The sequence below is a fragment of the Lepidochelys kempii genome, chromosome 9 (genome assembly GCF_965140285.1).
Source record: "Lepidochelys kempii isolate rLepKem1 chromosome 9, rLepKem1.hap1, whole genome shotgun sequence".
Taxonomy (NCBI): Eukaryota; Metazoa; Chordata; order Testudines; family Cheloniidae; genus Lepidochelys; species Lepidochelys kempii.
In genome coordinates, this window is record NC_136388.1 from 79,729,492 (window position 1) to 79,745,786 (window position 16,295).

Here is a 16,295-nt window from a genome sequence, read left to right on the forward strand (position 1 = left end):
ATTTGTCTTATAAGGGTGGCCATGAACCAAGAAGACCAGATGCAGATCTGGACCTCCCCAAAGTTCAAGGAACTTCGCATCCATTGTTCCAGTTCATGGCCCAAAGGCCAGTGACATTTTAAGAGAACACATGACTTGTGTTCGAACTAATTAGGACAACATGCCTTGGTGTGCATCAGCCTCTGAATATCTCTTTCTGCTTTGTGGGGCACTTTAAGGAAGAGGGGGGAAAACTTTCTAAGCAGCCACATTAAGTTATGACAGGATCTGAGAGGCAATAACCACAATTCCTTTTCATGAATAGAGCTCAAAGCACTTCACAATCTTTTCATGTATGTTTCCTCACCACACCCCTGTGAGACAGCAAAGTGGTGTTATCTGCATCTTACAGAGGGGGGAATAAAAAAATAAGTGGCTTGCCCAAGGTCACACATGAATTCCACAGTGGAGCAGGGAACTGAAGCCAGGTCTCCCACATCCTAAGCCATTGCCCTATCCACTAGGTGCGACTAGGGAAATCGAGCAGTAGTGTTTGTCAAGAACTGCTGTCTGTGTGCTTGCAGCTTAGTGGACTCCACCTGGATGTGCCTCTAGCACTCTTTGGTCTTACTGACATTCTCTCCTTTGTTCTTTTATTTCTACCCCTCATCTCCTGTTCCCTCTCTACAGCCATCCTGGAACTGACTGGCACCTATGACATTAAAGGGACATGGAAGAGTTCAATCACCTTGCCATGTGTCTACGTGCCTTCCCAGGACTTTGTGCAGCAAACAGTCATTTGGACCCTGGAACGAGATCAAAGCCCTGCCACCATCTTTCGAAGGGATAGCTCTGATGATCACATCCTGTTGTCACAGTACAGAGGTAGGGTCAGCGTGCCAAATAGCAGGCCAGGCGATGTGTCTCTTGAAATTGAGAAGCTTGAAGTCTCAGACAGCGGATACTACACTTGCAAAGTCACCTGGAGAGCCCAGGACAAGAGCCTGCTAACAAGGGAGAGAACCACTAGAGTTAATGTCGTTAAAGGTAAATCCAATAATAAAATGTGATTTACTTGGCATTTCTCACTCATAAAGCACTTGCCCGAGCTGGCTTTCGATCTGGTTCGGATGGGGTTATGCGGAGGGACTTCCACTCCCCACTGACTCCCCACATCCACAGGGTTGGGGCCAGCATTTCCCACGGGTTCTCGAGTGCCATGCATCGTCTTCACTGCACTGGCATTAGCCCCATCCTAGTTAGAGGGACATGGACCAAAGGATGGGATTCATGCCTGTGACGTTGATTTGGGGGTGTGGCTTGTATCTAGCTTGGCCACTAGTGCTACTTAAGACAGCCTTCACGACTGCTTTAAAGTGCCTCACTGCTGAACATATCTGTGGGCCTTGCAGCAGTTACAGAAGAGTTGGAGTACAGGATTGCCCCAGCTGCACACTCAAGAACATCCCCAACACACCCCAGAACTCTCTCTGTGCATTTGGTGTGGAAGGCTTATGGAGGGGCAGAAAAATGGCTCTGCCTCTGACAGTGACAGGCTGTGGTGTGGGGGTATTCCCTGCAGTAGCCACGTTGTGCTGGCACGGCTGGTGCAAAGCAGTCACAAGGAAACCATGAAGGGAGCTCAGAAACTCTGTATAAAAGGGGATTATATGAGCAGGTCATGAATGAATTCATTCTGGAGAAGGGTGAACAGCCATGGAATTCAGGGAAGTCTGACTCCTACACCTTTCTCTATGATGACCAAATCCCCAGATCAAATACCCTGCAACTTCAGGACAATTCAGACCCAAATCCCTTTCCCTCTGTCTTTCAGTTGCAGTGACTAAACCCATCATCAGACCAGGCGCTCTGGGATTCACTGTACCAAAAGGGGCTCGGACAAGCCTGACCTGTTCTGTCAGTGGGTCCCCACCCATCATCTACCGATGGTTCAAGGGAGAGCCAGGAGGAAACGCAGTACCTGTGAGCAATCACGCCGTACTCATGTTTGAGTCTCTGCAAACGTCTGACACGGGGAAATATTACTGTGAAGCAGAAAACAGAGCAAGCTCACAAGTCATACGGCAGAGTGATGCAGTGCAGCTGACTGTGAGGGGTAAGTGCCCCAAATTAATGCTTGGTGATCTCTGAGACACTGGGTGATAATGAGACAAATGGCTTAAGCGGGTTTAAGAAAGGTTTAGACATTTAGATTGAATCTAAACAACAGTGAGATTCGCTAGCTGTCACTCTCAGCCTTCCTAGTTAGGACAAAGCTGATCACTGGCTAGGGTCATAAAAATGTTCAGTCCTCCAGCTCTGCCACTTGCCAGCTTGCTGACCTTAGGCAAGTCCCCTTCTTGTGCCTCAGTTTACCCTTGGAGATAACGGGCATTCCCTTTGTCATGTCCTTTGAGATCTACAGATGAGAAGTGCTCTATAAGACGTGGGAGGTTTACAACTTTTGCATTTATCCAATTTATAAATTCATAATTGAAGGGGTGGAAGAGTCTGACACATTTGTCACTTCTCTCTTAGACCTCACAAAATCAGCAACCATGGTGCCTTGCTCTGAGATCAAGGTGCACACCATGGTATCAGAAGGAGGTGAGGCCTGCTCAGTGCTGAACTGGAAGCAATTGGGAGACAGGAAGCGAAGTGGTGGTTTCATTGCGGTTCTGTGTGAATGATGGAGAAGGGTGGGTTGAATGTGACACGTCCACTTGCTGCCATTTTAGAAGTTAGTCCTCAGGTTGATAGAACTTGCTGGAAATGAACTCTGCTGCCCTATGTGGTTCTAGCTACTACACCCCTTTCCTCTGCTCTCCTGTGAAGCATGACCTTGTGCCATTGGGCTACTTGGTTGCAGACTCCATGGGATGGCAGCTGTCCTAACACTTGGAAGGACATGCCTAGAGGAGTCATGGATTTCCTTAATTTCATGTGGTTCGTCATGAAGTCATCAGGAGCAAAATTCCTGCCTCCAAAACTCCCATGGTTTGGGAGAATTCAGTATGTTGGGGAGTCCAGCAGAGCACAATTGCTTCCTTACTTGAAACCTCACAGTGTGCTGTTTTGATCTAGGGTACCAGGGGACCAGCCTGCCCCTCTATCTCATCATCCTGATTGTCGTGCTCCCTGTGGCTGTGGTGTGTGTTGTCATTGCGGTCGTCTTGTGTAAGAGAGAGACCAAGAAGGGTGAGTAGGGTGCGCTGGGGACGTGCCGGGCGAACAGGCTTTTTGCTTCTGAAGATTTCTGGAGAGGGGCCAAATAAAAACATTGCTACAGTGCAATGAAAGAAAATAAGTCAATCGAGATCACTTCTTGAAATGGAACACTAAGGGGTAGGCTTAGTTTATCAAGAACAGGAACTGACAGGGTAATCAGAATCCACTGCGCTAGTCTCCTTTTCTCTGAGCACTGAGCTACAGTACTTTATCTATCCATTCCAATCGTGCGAATGCACTTCTTGCAGCTGTGTGCCTCAGAGCTGTTTGCTAGGAAGTCAACATGGTTTCATTCTATAAAAGTTGCTTCCAATTGACATCTCAGCACAGTTCCTATTGACTGTAGAAAGAGTAGATGATGGAAGGGACCACTGTAATCATCTAGCCTTGGCCTTCCTGCGGAACACAAGCCATAGAATTTCCTGCTTCAAGTCATCCCCTGTTCCACATGTGGTTTCCTGGTTTCTGTGCAGCCTGCTCCGTACATAGTTCCTGGACGTTTCCCTCTGCCTTAGGCTTCACTGCTGCTGCTGGCCATGCCACCTCTGCTTCCAAAGAAGGGCCAGAGAACTTCCTTGGTCTGTTTTTTCAATAGAATTCTGCCCCCTCCTCCTACCTGGCCTGTGGAAAATGAAGTGTGGTGGGGAGGTGGTTGATGGGAATGGGTAGTTCCCTGCTTAGCAGATTCATTACAACCCCTTCCATGGGTGGTGAGCAAATATGAAAGGGCAGAGAGATGGCTCAGCATCTGCCAGAGAGAGCCATCTGTGCTGGGGGTATTCTGGGCAGCCATATTGCACTAGCTTAGCTGGTGCAAAGCAGTCACCGGGCAACCAAGAACTGAGCAGGACATGAGCAGGCAATGAACTATGTCACTCTGGAGAAAGGCCCAAACCCCGCGTTTGAACAGACATGAAATTCAGATCTGGACCCATATTGTCCCCTAAATGTATAATAAACTCCCAGATCAAATACTGCCCCAGTGTTGGGATAATTCAGGTCTACATAGCTAAGCACTGTATAGCGTTTGTCACCACATAACTCTGACCAGTTTCCATGCCCCTTTTTTGGTTTACATTCTGCCCCAGTCTCCTATTGGGATATGTGTGCTTTTGGTGCAGTTGGCCATTTTGAATTTTTTTTTCATGGGGAACTTTAGGGCTGTTTGTGAGAGTTTTACGTGTTAAGGTTAGAAGAAAACAGGTATTTTACACACATTTTAAAGAAAAATACTTCTATAGGCATTTTTAGATAATTTACAAAATAACATGGACTATGACAGTGAAAAATGTCAGAAAAGAGTGTTTTAAAACTGCAAAAAATATGTCCCTTAAATATGCTGAGGTCTTTTCAGAGAAATTATTTTTTTTAAATAAAGGTATTAAATATTAGTTTTTAGAAAATATTGTTTATGCATTTAGATTGATTATTTTTCACACTTTTTTCAAAATATGTCTTTTGAAATAAATAGAGCATGTATATTAGAGAAGATAAGACACAAAGTGAGAGAGAACAGCTGAGAAAAGCAAGTCTCTTAGCCTGTTACAGAAAGAGTAAAAATAAAGGGAGAGAGAGAGTTTTATAAAGCAGCAAGAAGGCTTGTGTCACTGAGCACATGGCAGAGAGAAGAGAGAACCACCTAACCCCTACAGCTGCCTCTAGTCAAATGCCAACAATTCTGGGGGACAAGCTGGTGAGGTAATATCTTGTAATGGATCAACTTCTGTTACTGAGAGAGACGAGCTTTCAAGCTACACAGATCTGATCCCTTGAAATATGTGTTAACTACTCATGCTACACAATTTGTTCTACCTTGTATTTAACTGTGACACACTGATGTTGCAAACATCTTCAGGTGTGGGAAATTAACTGAGAGAGTCACAACTAAATACAAGGTGGAACAGATTGTTTAGCATAAGTAGTTTATTATGCTATTTAGTTATTATTGGACACTATTCCTTTTCCCCCCCACATTATTATTATTGACCATACTTCCATTTTCATCTAATAGTGGACCAGTACTATTGTCTGGATTCCTTTTGTTCCTTGTTTGTAAATAAAAACTCCTTATTGTTCTTAACTCTGCTGGGCATAGATTTCTTTTGCTTCCTTAATCAATTTTCTACAATTCTTAGCTGTTTGTTTTTATTCGTTACTATCTGCTTCCCCCAGTGTTAAATGGTGCAATTGTGGCTTATTGGCCATCTTAAATTGTTCCCAATTATCATTCACATTTTTCTGTTTAAATACTTCCTCTCCCCCCCAGCTGATTTGTGATTTGTTTTCAGTTTTGTAAAACTGACTTTTTCTCAGAGCATCAAGTATCTACATATTACTAGTTTAGAGGTCATGTCATGTATCTATTTTGTCATTGCAGTATGTTCACAGATAAATGTAATTGAATCCCTTTGTAAACTTGATGCTAATTTTGCAATTTTAATTTTTCGTTCTGGTTGAATCAACTTTAGTGTCTACTCGCTAGCTGGACAGGCCTAATACATCCAGCCCTAATGGGAAGAGATTTTTAGCGTTCATTGCAGCATAGGGCACTTCAGTGACAGAAGCCTTTTGGAAATTATCACTATCACAGGGCTCAAAAAAAGAATTAGATCACTCGATGATTGCTTCTCCTGTTCATTCCCTCTGAAGCACCTGGCACTGGCCATTGTTGGAAGACAGGATGCTGGACTAGAATGGACCATTGGTCTGACCCTTCACAGCCATTCTTAAGTAGAACCATCATCCAGGAAGGGGCAGCAAGATGTAATGGACTGAACACAAGGCTGTTTCTATTCCCGGTTTTGGCAAGTCTCTTAACCACTCTGCCTTGGTTTTACAATGGGTAAAATGGAAACAACACTAACCAAACAGGGTCCTGGAATGGATGCACTAGTTTATGATTGTACAGTGTTATAAAAACATACTGTGTTATGTAAGGGCAATTATTATTACATCTTTCAATGATAAGACTTTAAAAATAAAAATCTGATTTCCACTTGGAAGAATAAAACTACAAAACATTTCGTTTTCTTGTTTTCAGATAATCCGAATGAAGTAACATGGTGAGTAAGATTCTTTATCTGTCATGCTGAAAGAACTTCTGGGGTTGTAATATTGATTTCTGTGGCAGGACAGCTATTTGCCAAGTGAAGAATGAATGTCCTCTTTGGTTATACAGGAGGAGGGGGTATTAATGGTATTTGTGATTGACAGCATTAGATATTCACACAGGGGACAGCGATAGAAATGTTTGTGAATATCTTAGAATCACCAAAATTGCAGTTGGAAAAGACCTATTGGATTCTCTGTTCCTTCACCAAAGAGACCAGTGACAATTGTCCTCTGTAGTGAATTCACAGAGTTTTGTCCAGAATCTAAAGAACAGGAATTTCTAGCTCTTCCCTTGGGATAGTCTCCCAATTGAGAACCATTTCCCGATGTTCATCCAAAACTGTCCTTTGCTGAACCTCCTTCCATTACTCCCTGGTATTTCTTCCTGGACCATCCTAATCCTAAATTTGAATCCCTGTGTCCTACTCTTCCATTCACTAACACACATACACAAGACAAGCTGCCAATTTAAAGGTCCTGACAATAAAACAACATGTAATGTGGGAGCTACTTATCCAGATGCCAATAAAGTGATTGTAAGAGTGTATGTTGCAGTGTGGTATTCTGCCAATGAAATTTGTCCAAGTGAGGTTTGTACAGCAGTATGTTAAAATAAGGTCTAACTCTGATCAACATTGCTCACTGCATGCTGGGACTTCTCTTCGTTGGTTGCACCTTCATTGTAAAAAATGTGGCCAGCCACATGCCACCTTGGAGAACTTTATCAGCTGTACTTGGCCCATATGTTTCAATTTGTCCACTATTTATTCTGTCCTTTATTTTCCAAGGGCCAAATCCCCAGCTGGCATAGCCCCACTGAGGTCAGTGTCATACATCAGAGAATTTGGTCCCAAACTTAGCAGATTGTTGCTTTTCCTTTTAATACAACTTTTTCAGCCTCCCATAATGTGCTTGGGTTAGTATCCGGGGTCTTGTTGTTCCATAGCTAATATTCCACTGTCATTTAAAAGCAGAAGACTAAAGCCTGATCTCTGCTACCCTGCTGTAAATCCAGTGTCGCTCCACTGACATTAATGGAATGACTCCAGGTTTATGCTAGTGCAATGCAGACTAAAATCTGGCCCCAGGACCTAAATTCCCACTAAGGTCTGGCGCCGCACAGGAGGCCACCAAAGGCTGCGCACTTAACTCCCCCAGTCCTGGGGCTGCGGCACGTCAAGGAGACATGCCTCTTCCTCCCAGCTTTGGGGCTGCAACTGGGAGAGAGGACTCCCCTACCCAGGGGCTGTGGCGTGGAGAGGTGCCTTTTTCCCCAGCCTCGCAGCTGCTGTGGCGGGGAGAGTTGCTCAATCTGAGCCCAGAGGCTGCTGCAAGGAGAGAGAGCTGGGGGGAGTGTTCTCTCTCTCTCTCTCTTCTCTTCCCCCCACCCCCACAGCCCCGGGGCAGCCTGCACCTCAAACCCCTGGTCCCACCCCAGCCGGAGCCCTCACCCCCTGCACCCTAATCCTCTGCCCCAGCCCTGAGCTCCCTCCCATACTCTGAACCCCTCGGCCACACCCCCAGCAGACATCACCTCCATATTAGTGAACATAACAAAATTCATTCCACACATGGATGGGAAAAATTAGAGGGACCATTGCCCAGGATCTTGAAACTGGGTGATGTTAAGTCTCCCCTGGCTCTTTCCTCCCATTAATATTCGACTTTTGTTTCAGTCCTAACTCCAAGAACCACACAAGAGGAGAGACTTATTCAGGAGTCAATGACAAGTGCACATATGAGGAAGCAAAATCTAGAGGTGAAAACAACTATACATCACAGCCTGTGGAAAAGAATGAATATGAGACTATTGGCACAGTGAAAAACAATGACTATGCAACTCTTGTGAAAGCAACAGCATCTGAATATGAACTGGGGGATGTTCCATAGAAAACCAGCATTTACACACCAGCAGCAGTGCAGAAGGTAGGGCTGTAGAGCTTGAATGGTGACCATTCATTAAGGGAAGCCCTTCATCCTTTCCATCTTCTCATAAAAATATTAAGCTCCATTGTTTAATTGCTGAAGGGCAATTGCATCACCCTCTGGTTCTTCATGGAATCCAGTCTGCCCTATTAGTTCTCATGCAAGTTCTCAAGCACCTTCTAAGATCAGCTTCCTGCTGTAAACTATCCAGGAATGATACAAGGTGAAAAGTGTGCGTGTGTCTGTGTGTCTCTCTTGCTCTCTCTTCCCCCCGGGGTCTAATGTTCAGCACAGACAATGGAAGGTCCTTTAATAATGCAAGGAGAGTTCAGGAAAAAAAACCTGAGAGCAAGGCCAAAATAAGAACTGCCTAGTATTGAAGGGACCAGCGGAAAGGAACAAACTCTACATCCGTATCTTGCTCTGTAATAGTTTTTATACCATACCTCTACTGCAAGAGGAAATCTGTATGTATTCTGTAGTAAAGTTTGGCTGCTAGTAGCTATCCAATCATATAGTATCTCAAATTGCAACTTGGGACCTATTCCTTCAGAGAGTCCCTTCCTTTTGTCTCCTGCTGGAATTGCATTTTTAACATTTGGAAAAGATGGAAGAGGCTTTTTAAAATGTCTGGGGCGAGGAGTGTTGGCATCTCCCACTATCATTTTTTTTTCTGCTCCTTGCTTTGCCCTTAGGCTTTAATATAGGCAACAGTGTTTTCCTATGCAAAATGGTATTTTTAATATGGCATCATATGGTAACAACCATCCCTTGCCACAGCTCTTAAGTGTTGTGTTAATAAAAACTTTCCACTAACTTAAAACTATTCCTGTAGCTGCCTCTCTTCCACCCACTCCTGTTCACAAACCCATATTCAGATGTTGGGCCTGATTCTGCCCTCAGTTTTATCCGGGCACTCCCTGTTAGGGAATTTGCATAACTTTGGACAGAACTTTGTCCTTAGGTAATGTCATCTATTCCTAAATCCCTTCCTGAAGATTATAATTACAAGACTATATTTTCGCCTGTAAAAATGTGTTCAGTACCTTTTAAAATCAGTTCACATGTTGGATATTAAAAAAGCAATGATGGTGTTTCTTTCAAAAATATCTTTCCCCAGAGCACTGAAACAACCCTCCTGTATTCTCCTTCTGGCCATTCTCTGGGGTCAGCTATAGAGAGAGACACATTTAGCTCCTGCTATAACCTAGCACTATCCTATTGAATTCAAACATGTAACTTGCTTGTGCAAGGACTGGATGTGGCCCATAGTCTTTAAACCAACAATATCCTGTAGCTGCAGTGCTGATGCAAAGCAGCTGGGGGCTAGCTAGAGACAGGCAAAGAACCAATTCCTTGTTATGAAATTGCCATTCTTTCCCGTCGAGCTACTCTGAAATCACTTACTTGGTATTGTTTATAGTTAACTTGCATTCCCAACTCTTGAAATGCCCTGAACCATGAAACTGCTTGCCTAATTAAGAAGCCAAGGTACTTTCTTGATAGCCCTAAACTGAACTGTTTCACATAGTCCAGTGGTGACTGACTTGACACCAGATGCATCATTTTCAAATACAGTAATTGCAGCTCCAACCTCTTTGAACCTGGCTTGTAGCTCCTCCTGTTGTCAAAGCCTTGAGTTAAGGGCGAAGACTGTTGTCCCTAGAGGGTGATGTTGTGGGCTTTCCCTCAACCCTCTCACTTCCCTGGTTCTTGTCACACAGACAGCAAGTAGCAAAAGACCAGTAGTCCGAAGCACAAACAATGCAATGTTTATTGGGGTTAGTTTCCAAGCAAGCATATTCTGAAGCCCTTCACACCAGTCGGGCTTGTCTCTACATGCCGATAGTCTGTTCCCCAGTGTTCTGTTCCCAGCTCTGATGCCGCAGAACATTTACCCCGTGTCCCTCTTCTCAGCTCTGACACCACAGAGCCTTGCCTGTCCCTCTTATTTTTTTACCTGACCCTCTTATTTTCAGGCTTGACTTGTTTTCCTACCTCCCTTTCCTGGAGGGCCACAATTTGAGTCTTCTTGCTTACAACTAGCTTGTTTGTTGACCGGGTATATTTATTATTTGCAGCTCCTTTGTACCGCCATTTATGGGCAGTGCTCTCCTTCCCCTAACAGCTAGGTAATTTGCATCCACACAGAGGCTTTCTGGCTTGCTTTTGGATCCAAAGCTATTAGCAGCTCAGAGACTCTGCCTTAAAAGGGACACAATTAACTTCCACCAGAGTTCCGATTACTTTTCACTTTTAACTTCTGCTTCTAAAACACACAGCCATCTGAAAAAGAAAACACAACCTATTGTGGCTCCCTTTGGAGCCCTAATAGAATTTTAACTAAGTAGCATGTTTTGTTTGCATTTCTTCTACAACATACACTGCACATGTTCTAGGAAAATGCACACCCCTCCACAGTTCAACTCTACAACATTATATTAGCCACACAAGGTGTAACCGTCTCCCCCATGCCCACAGATTTCTCCTGCACCCCCACCAAAGTGACAGTCCGATCACCCAGAGCCACCCCAAGGCTCAGTGTTCCCTTCATTCCCCCCCTTTTTTCCTGTGTGGGCACACAAAAAAAATCCAAAATATCTCCCTCAGCCCGTGGTCCCAGCCGCCTCCCACCACAGCCACGACTTTGTCTTTATTTAAAAACATATTAAACATTGAGGTACCTTAAGGGTTAAATGCTAAATATCAAAGCCAAACAACACTAGTTACCTGTGTCTGGCAAAAAGTGTCTGTCAGTTTTGCAACTTTGAATGAGAGATTCAAATAGATTTAGTGCCATTGTTTGTTTTTTCTTTATTTAAAAAAAAAACAACCAAAAACCAATTATCTTAAACCTACAAACAGGATTTTACAAACCATGAGTATTGGTTTAGTCCTTAAAACCTCACATAACTACACAAAAAGATTCACATGCAAAAATTCTTTTACTCAACACCCCTTGCACTGCTTCTATTACTTTTTACACAGCTGTACCCAGATTACATTCCCATCTTGTACAATCGGAGACAGTCAAGTTTTAGTGGAAACCCCTTACATTCCTTTGGAGATTTTGATTAATTCGTCCTATAGTCAAATAATATAGATCAGAGTATCTGGCTGCATGCAGCAGTCCTTTATAGACCATTTCTGTGGGAAAAGGGCCCATTTTCCCACAGAATAGCTATAAAGGCTCCTGGGGACAAAAACATAGTAGTGGTCAGGGCTGTCCTTAGGATTTATTGGGCCCTATGCAGTGTTATTAAACTGTGTCTGACGGCAGCCTGGGCTTGCAGCCTGGTGGGGGAGGGATGAGGCAGCAAGGATACCGAGCCACCCAGCCCGCCTCACAGTGGCAGAGTGTGTCAGTTCCTCGCAGAGACCCCCGTACCCTCTCCCTCATACAGAATGCATGGTGCTGGCACATTCGGCTCTGTGAATACGGCCCCTGCCTACGGAGACTGTAGTGCGCACTGGCTGTGCAGGAGCCAGTCCCCTCTTACCTGGGCTCATGGGCAGTTGGTGAAGCTGCCACTTGGGGAGGCTACCTCCTCAGCCCACCTGTGACCCCGTACATATGCTACCCCTGCTCTGCTCCAGCCCCCCCCCACGCTGCCCAGGCCCTGCCCGCTCCCCACTGTCCCCCCTCCTCTCTTCCCTCCCCCTCCCTGATCACCCTCTTCTAGCCAAATCCCTGAACCCAAATTAAGCAAATGACTATGAAGAAATTGCAGAAGTGGTGTCTTTTTTTTTTTTTTTTTCAAAAGAAAATAGAGCATATTTTCCATTGCATGCCAGCTGCTGAAGACTGGACATGCAGAAGGTACCCAATTAAAAGCACTAAACTTGGGAATAAAAAAATGTCAGTCATGGGTTTTTTTATACAGCCTGAAGTTTGTCAGATTTATTTGCAAAAACTTTCTAGTAAGGGCCAGTCAGCTGTCCTGCTGAATACAACATTAAATATTATGGAAGACATGATGCAGCTCTTCTCTGTTTTACATTTTCTTAATCGGTATTTCTAAGCTGATTTTATATTTTAAATGTACTCATATTTTAAATTTAGCCTTCGTAAAGTAATCATTCAAGATTACTACATATCTAACTCACTGAAACAAAGACATTATTTCAAATTAATCAGTCACAGGGGTTTAGTGTGTTCGTAACAATGTTCATTGCTTTTTAGAAAAAGGAAACACTAATTTACATTGTGTAATCTCTATAACAATAGACATGTTTATGAAATTTCACCAGCTTTAAAAAAATGTTTCCAAAGATTTTAGGCATAACAAAGAATTTTATGCCTTACTAAGGTACTGATTTTGTTGGAGGGTTCTCTTAAAGCTAGTTCATCAAATAGTCAGAAGTAAACAAAGTTGGACAAACGAGTTGCCCTATCTGCAAGGAAAGGGGTGTTGTCCCTTTAAAGGCTCTCTTCAACTGGGGGGAGGGGAGACCACATTTATTATAAATATAATAAAAAGAAATATATATAAAACTCACTATTGTATTGTTACTTATTCCTTACTTAACTATATATTCATTCATTCATACCAGTTCTGCATAGGGGTTATAGTTACCAGCCTGGAAGTTGCTCGTGACAGAGTACTGGCCAGGTAACCTGTACATGAGAGTGGAGCCGAGTCCGTGTCAGATGCGCATCCGATGCTCCTGAAGGGTAGTGGCAGAACTGGAGACTCAAAGTTCTCAGTCCTTAGTGTCCATTTTTATAGGAATTTCTTCCTGTGCCAGTCCGTGGAATTTGCTTTGTCATATTGTTAGTCATGATGGCTCCAGGACGGCTGTCAGGTGCTCATCAGCTTTCTTCATCCTTTGAATTGCTCAGGTGGATCCCAGTTTGCCCTCTGGTGGGGTTCTCTGGTTGTCTCCACCTGGTGTCGTCTTCAGCCACTTGATATTAAATTCTAGGCTGGCACTTCCCTTATTATTCAAAACCCACCATTCATTCACATACATTCTTTACTTTAATAAAAACACATTTCTTATTTCACCGAGTATTGTTATTTATTTGAGACTCCCTGTCTCTTAACATTCCTTCGGTATTGACTTTCTTTTAACATACAAAGGTGTTATTTATTTGAGACTCCCCGTTTTTTAACATTCCTGATCCAAACTATAGACGGTGGGAGTCTCTGTGACATTTCTATGAACGCCGCTCCAATTCGCGGGAGTTACAAAAAAGCATGTCAATTTCCATCACAAAGTATCCCTTTGGAAAGTAGAGCCAATTGAACATAACCATTTGAAAAAGTAACGCTAATTGAGTGGTTTACAATTAGAAGCGTCAATCTCAATTACAATCAAGGGAAAGCGTCAATACAGAGAAAGTAGAGTCAATTGGGCGGTTTAGCTTTACAAGCGTCAATCTTAATAACAAGTGAGGAAAAAGTATCAATTCAGAGAAAGCAGAGTCAATTGACTGCTTGCAAGGTACGGTTTGCAAGCTTTAATACAGAATTGTAAATCAATATTGCAGATTTACAATTTTGTCAAATAGAAGAATTATATCATAGGCAGAACCTAGGAGAATTACAAAATGTTATAAATGCAGATTTACAAATATTATCAATATTGCAGATTTACAATTTATTATAAACAGAATCACAATTATTAAGAATATGCTTACAGATGTTCCTGTTAACTGCTGGAAATGGCCCACCTTGATTATCACTACAAAAGGTTTTCTCCCCCTCCCCGTAGCCCCCCCACTCTCCTGCTGCCAACAGAAGAGTGGGGTTTTGTGTGTGTGGGGGGGGGGGAGGACCTGGATTTGTGCTGGAAATGGCCCACCTTGATTATCATACACATTGTAAGGAGAGTGATCACTTTACATAAGCTATTACCAGCAGGAGAGTGGGGTGGGGGGAGAGAAAACCTTTTGTAGTGATAAACACCCATTTTTTCATGGTTTGTGTGTATTAAAATCATCATCTATTTTCCACAGTATGCATCCGATGAAGTGAGCTGTAGCTCACAAAAGCTCATGCTCAAATAAATTGGTTAGTCTCTAAGGTGCCACAAGTACTCCTTTTCTTTTTGCAAATACAGACTAACACGGCTGTTACTCTGAAACCTGTCATTATGCAAGGCACTGCATTTAGCCGTATGGAGTGGAAATCTATCAACTGCATGAAAAAACTTGTACAGATACAGACAGACATCATCTTCCTTTCCAAATGCAAACAGATGGACATCGTACCAAAAGGACTGAAGGTGTAAAATCCATTACAATCTACATACCACACAGACTATGCTGACAGCTTGTGCCACGCGCTCTCAAAGAAACTGCGGAACCACCTGATCAACATCCTCTACAGCAAACAGGGAAAGATAAAGAATGAGCTCTCAAAAATGGATACTCTCATTCATAAAAAAACAACCTTCCACACAAGCTTCCTCGTGGCTGGACTTTACTAAAACTAGACAAGCCATTTACAACACACACTTTGCTTCTCTACAAAAGAAAAAGGACACTAAACTTTCTGATCTACTACATGCCACAAGGGGCCACAGCAATGGTTCCCTCAACCCACCCAGCAATATTGTTAACCTATCCAACTATACTCTTAGGACAGCTGCTTCTGCTGTGCTATCTCGGGGCTTCTCCTTCTGCCCCTCCACCTCCATGAACATGATACAGTTCTGTGGTGACCTAGAATCCTATTTTCGACGTCTCCGACTCAAGGAATATTTCCAACACACCTCTGAACAACATACTAATCCACAGAGACCTCCCTACCAACACTACAAAAGGATTCTAGGTGGACTCCTCCTGAAGGTCAAGACAGCAGACTGGACTTCTACATAGAGTGCTTCCGCTGACGTGCACGGGCTGAAATTGTGGAAAAGCAGCATCACTTGCCCCACAACCTCAGCCGTGCAGAACACAATGCCATCCACAGCCTCAGAAACAACTCTGACATCATAATCAAAAAGGCTGACAAAGGCGGTGCTGTTGTCATCATGAATAGGTCGGAATATGAACAAGAGACTGCTTGGCAGCTCTCCAACACCACTTTCTACAAGCCCTCTGATCCCACTGAGAGTTACCAAAAGAAACTACAGCATTTGCTCAAGAAACTCCCTGAAAAAGCCCAAGATCAAATCTGCACAGACACACCCCTGGAACCCCGACCTGGGATATTCTATCTACTACCCAAGATCCATAAACCTGGAAATCCTGGGCGCCCCATCATCTCAGGCATTGGCACCCTGACAGCAGGATTGTCTGGCTATGTAGACTCCCTTCTCAGGCCCTACGCTACCAGCACTCCCAGCTACCTTCGAGACACCACTGACTTCCTGAGGAAACTACAATCCATCGGTGATCTTCCTTATAACACCATCCTGGCCACTATGGATGTAGAAGCCCTCTACACCAACATTCCACACAAAGATGGACTACAAGCCATCAAGAACACTATCCCCGATAATGTCACGGCTAACCTGGTGGCTGAACTTTGTGACTTTGTCCTTACCCATAACTATTTTACATCTGGGGACAACGTATACCTTCAAATCAGCGGCACTGCTATGGGTACCCGCATGGCCTCACAGTATGCCAACATTTTTATGGCTGACTTAGAACAACGCTTCCTCAGCTCTCGTCCCCTAACGCCCCTACTCTACTTGCGCTATATTGATGACATCTTCATCATCTGGACCCATGGAAAAGAAGCCCTTGAGGAATTCCACCATGATTTCAACAATTTCCATCCCACCATCAACCTCAGCCTGGTCCAGTCCACACAAGAGATCCACTTCCTGGACACTAATAAACGATGGTCACATAAACACCACCCTATACCGGAAACCTACTGACCGCTATTCCTACCTACATGCCTCCAGCTTTCACCCTGACCACACCACATGATCCATTGTCTACAGCCAAGCTCTGCGATACAACCGCATTTGCTCCAACCCCTCAAACAGAGACAAACACCTGCAAGATCTCTATCAAGCATTCTTACAACTACAATACCCACCTGCGGAAGTGAAGGAACAGATTGACAGAGCCAGAAGAGTTCCCAGAA

At 43.8% G+C, this 16,295-nt stretch overlaps 1 protein-coding gene across 1 annotated transcript in view; it reads left to right on the plus strand.

Moving 5' to 3' along the window:
• The window catches only part of LOC140917693 (heat shock factor protein 3), a 50,566-nt gene extending 41,723 nt beyond the window's left edge, over window positions 1–8,843 (plus strand). Inside the window, exons 13-17 of the mRNA XM_073361004.2 lie at window positions 670–1,026; window positions 1,814–2,095; window positions 3,064–3,177; window positions 6,248–6,269; window positions 7,995–8,843. Of these exons, the coding sequence (XP_073217105.1) occupies window positions 670–1,026; window positions 1,814–2,095; window positions 3,064–3,177; window positions 6,248–6,269; window positions 7,995–8,208 (989 nt within the window). The 3' untranslated portion in view covers window positions 8,209–8,843. The remainder of the gene's footprint in view (window positions 1–669; window positions 1,027–1,813; window positions 2,096–3,063; window positions 3,178–6,247; window positions 6,270–7,994) is intronic.
• Window positions 8,844–16,295: the final 7,452 nt, after the last annotated feature.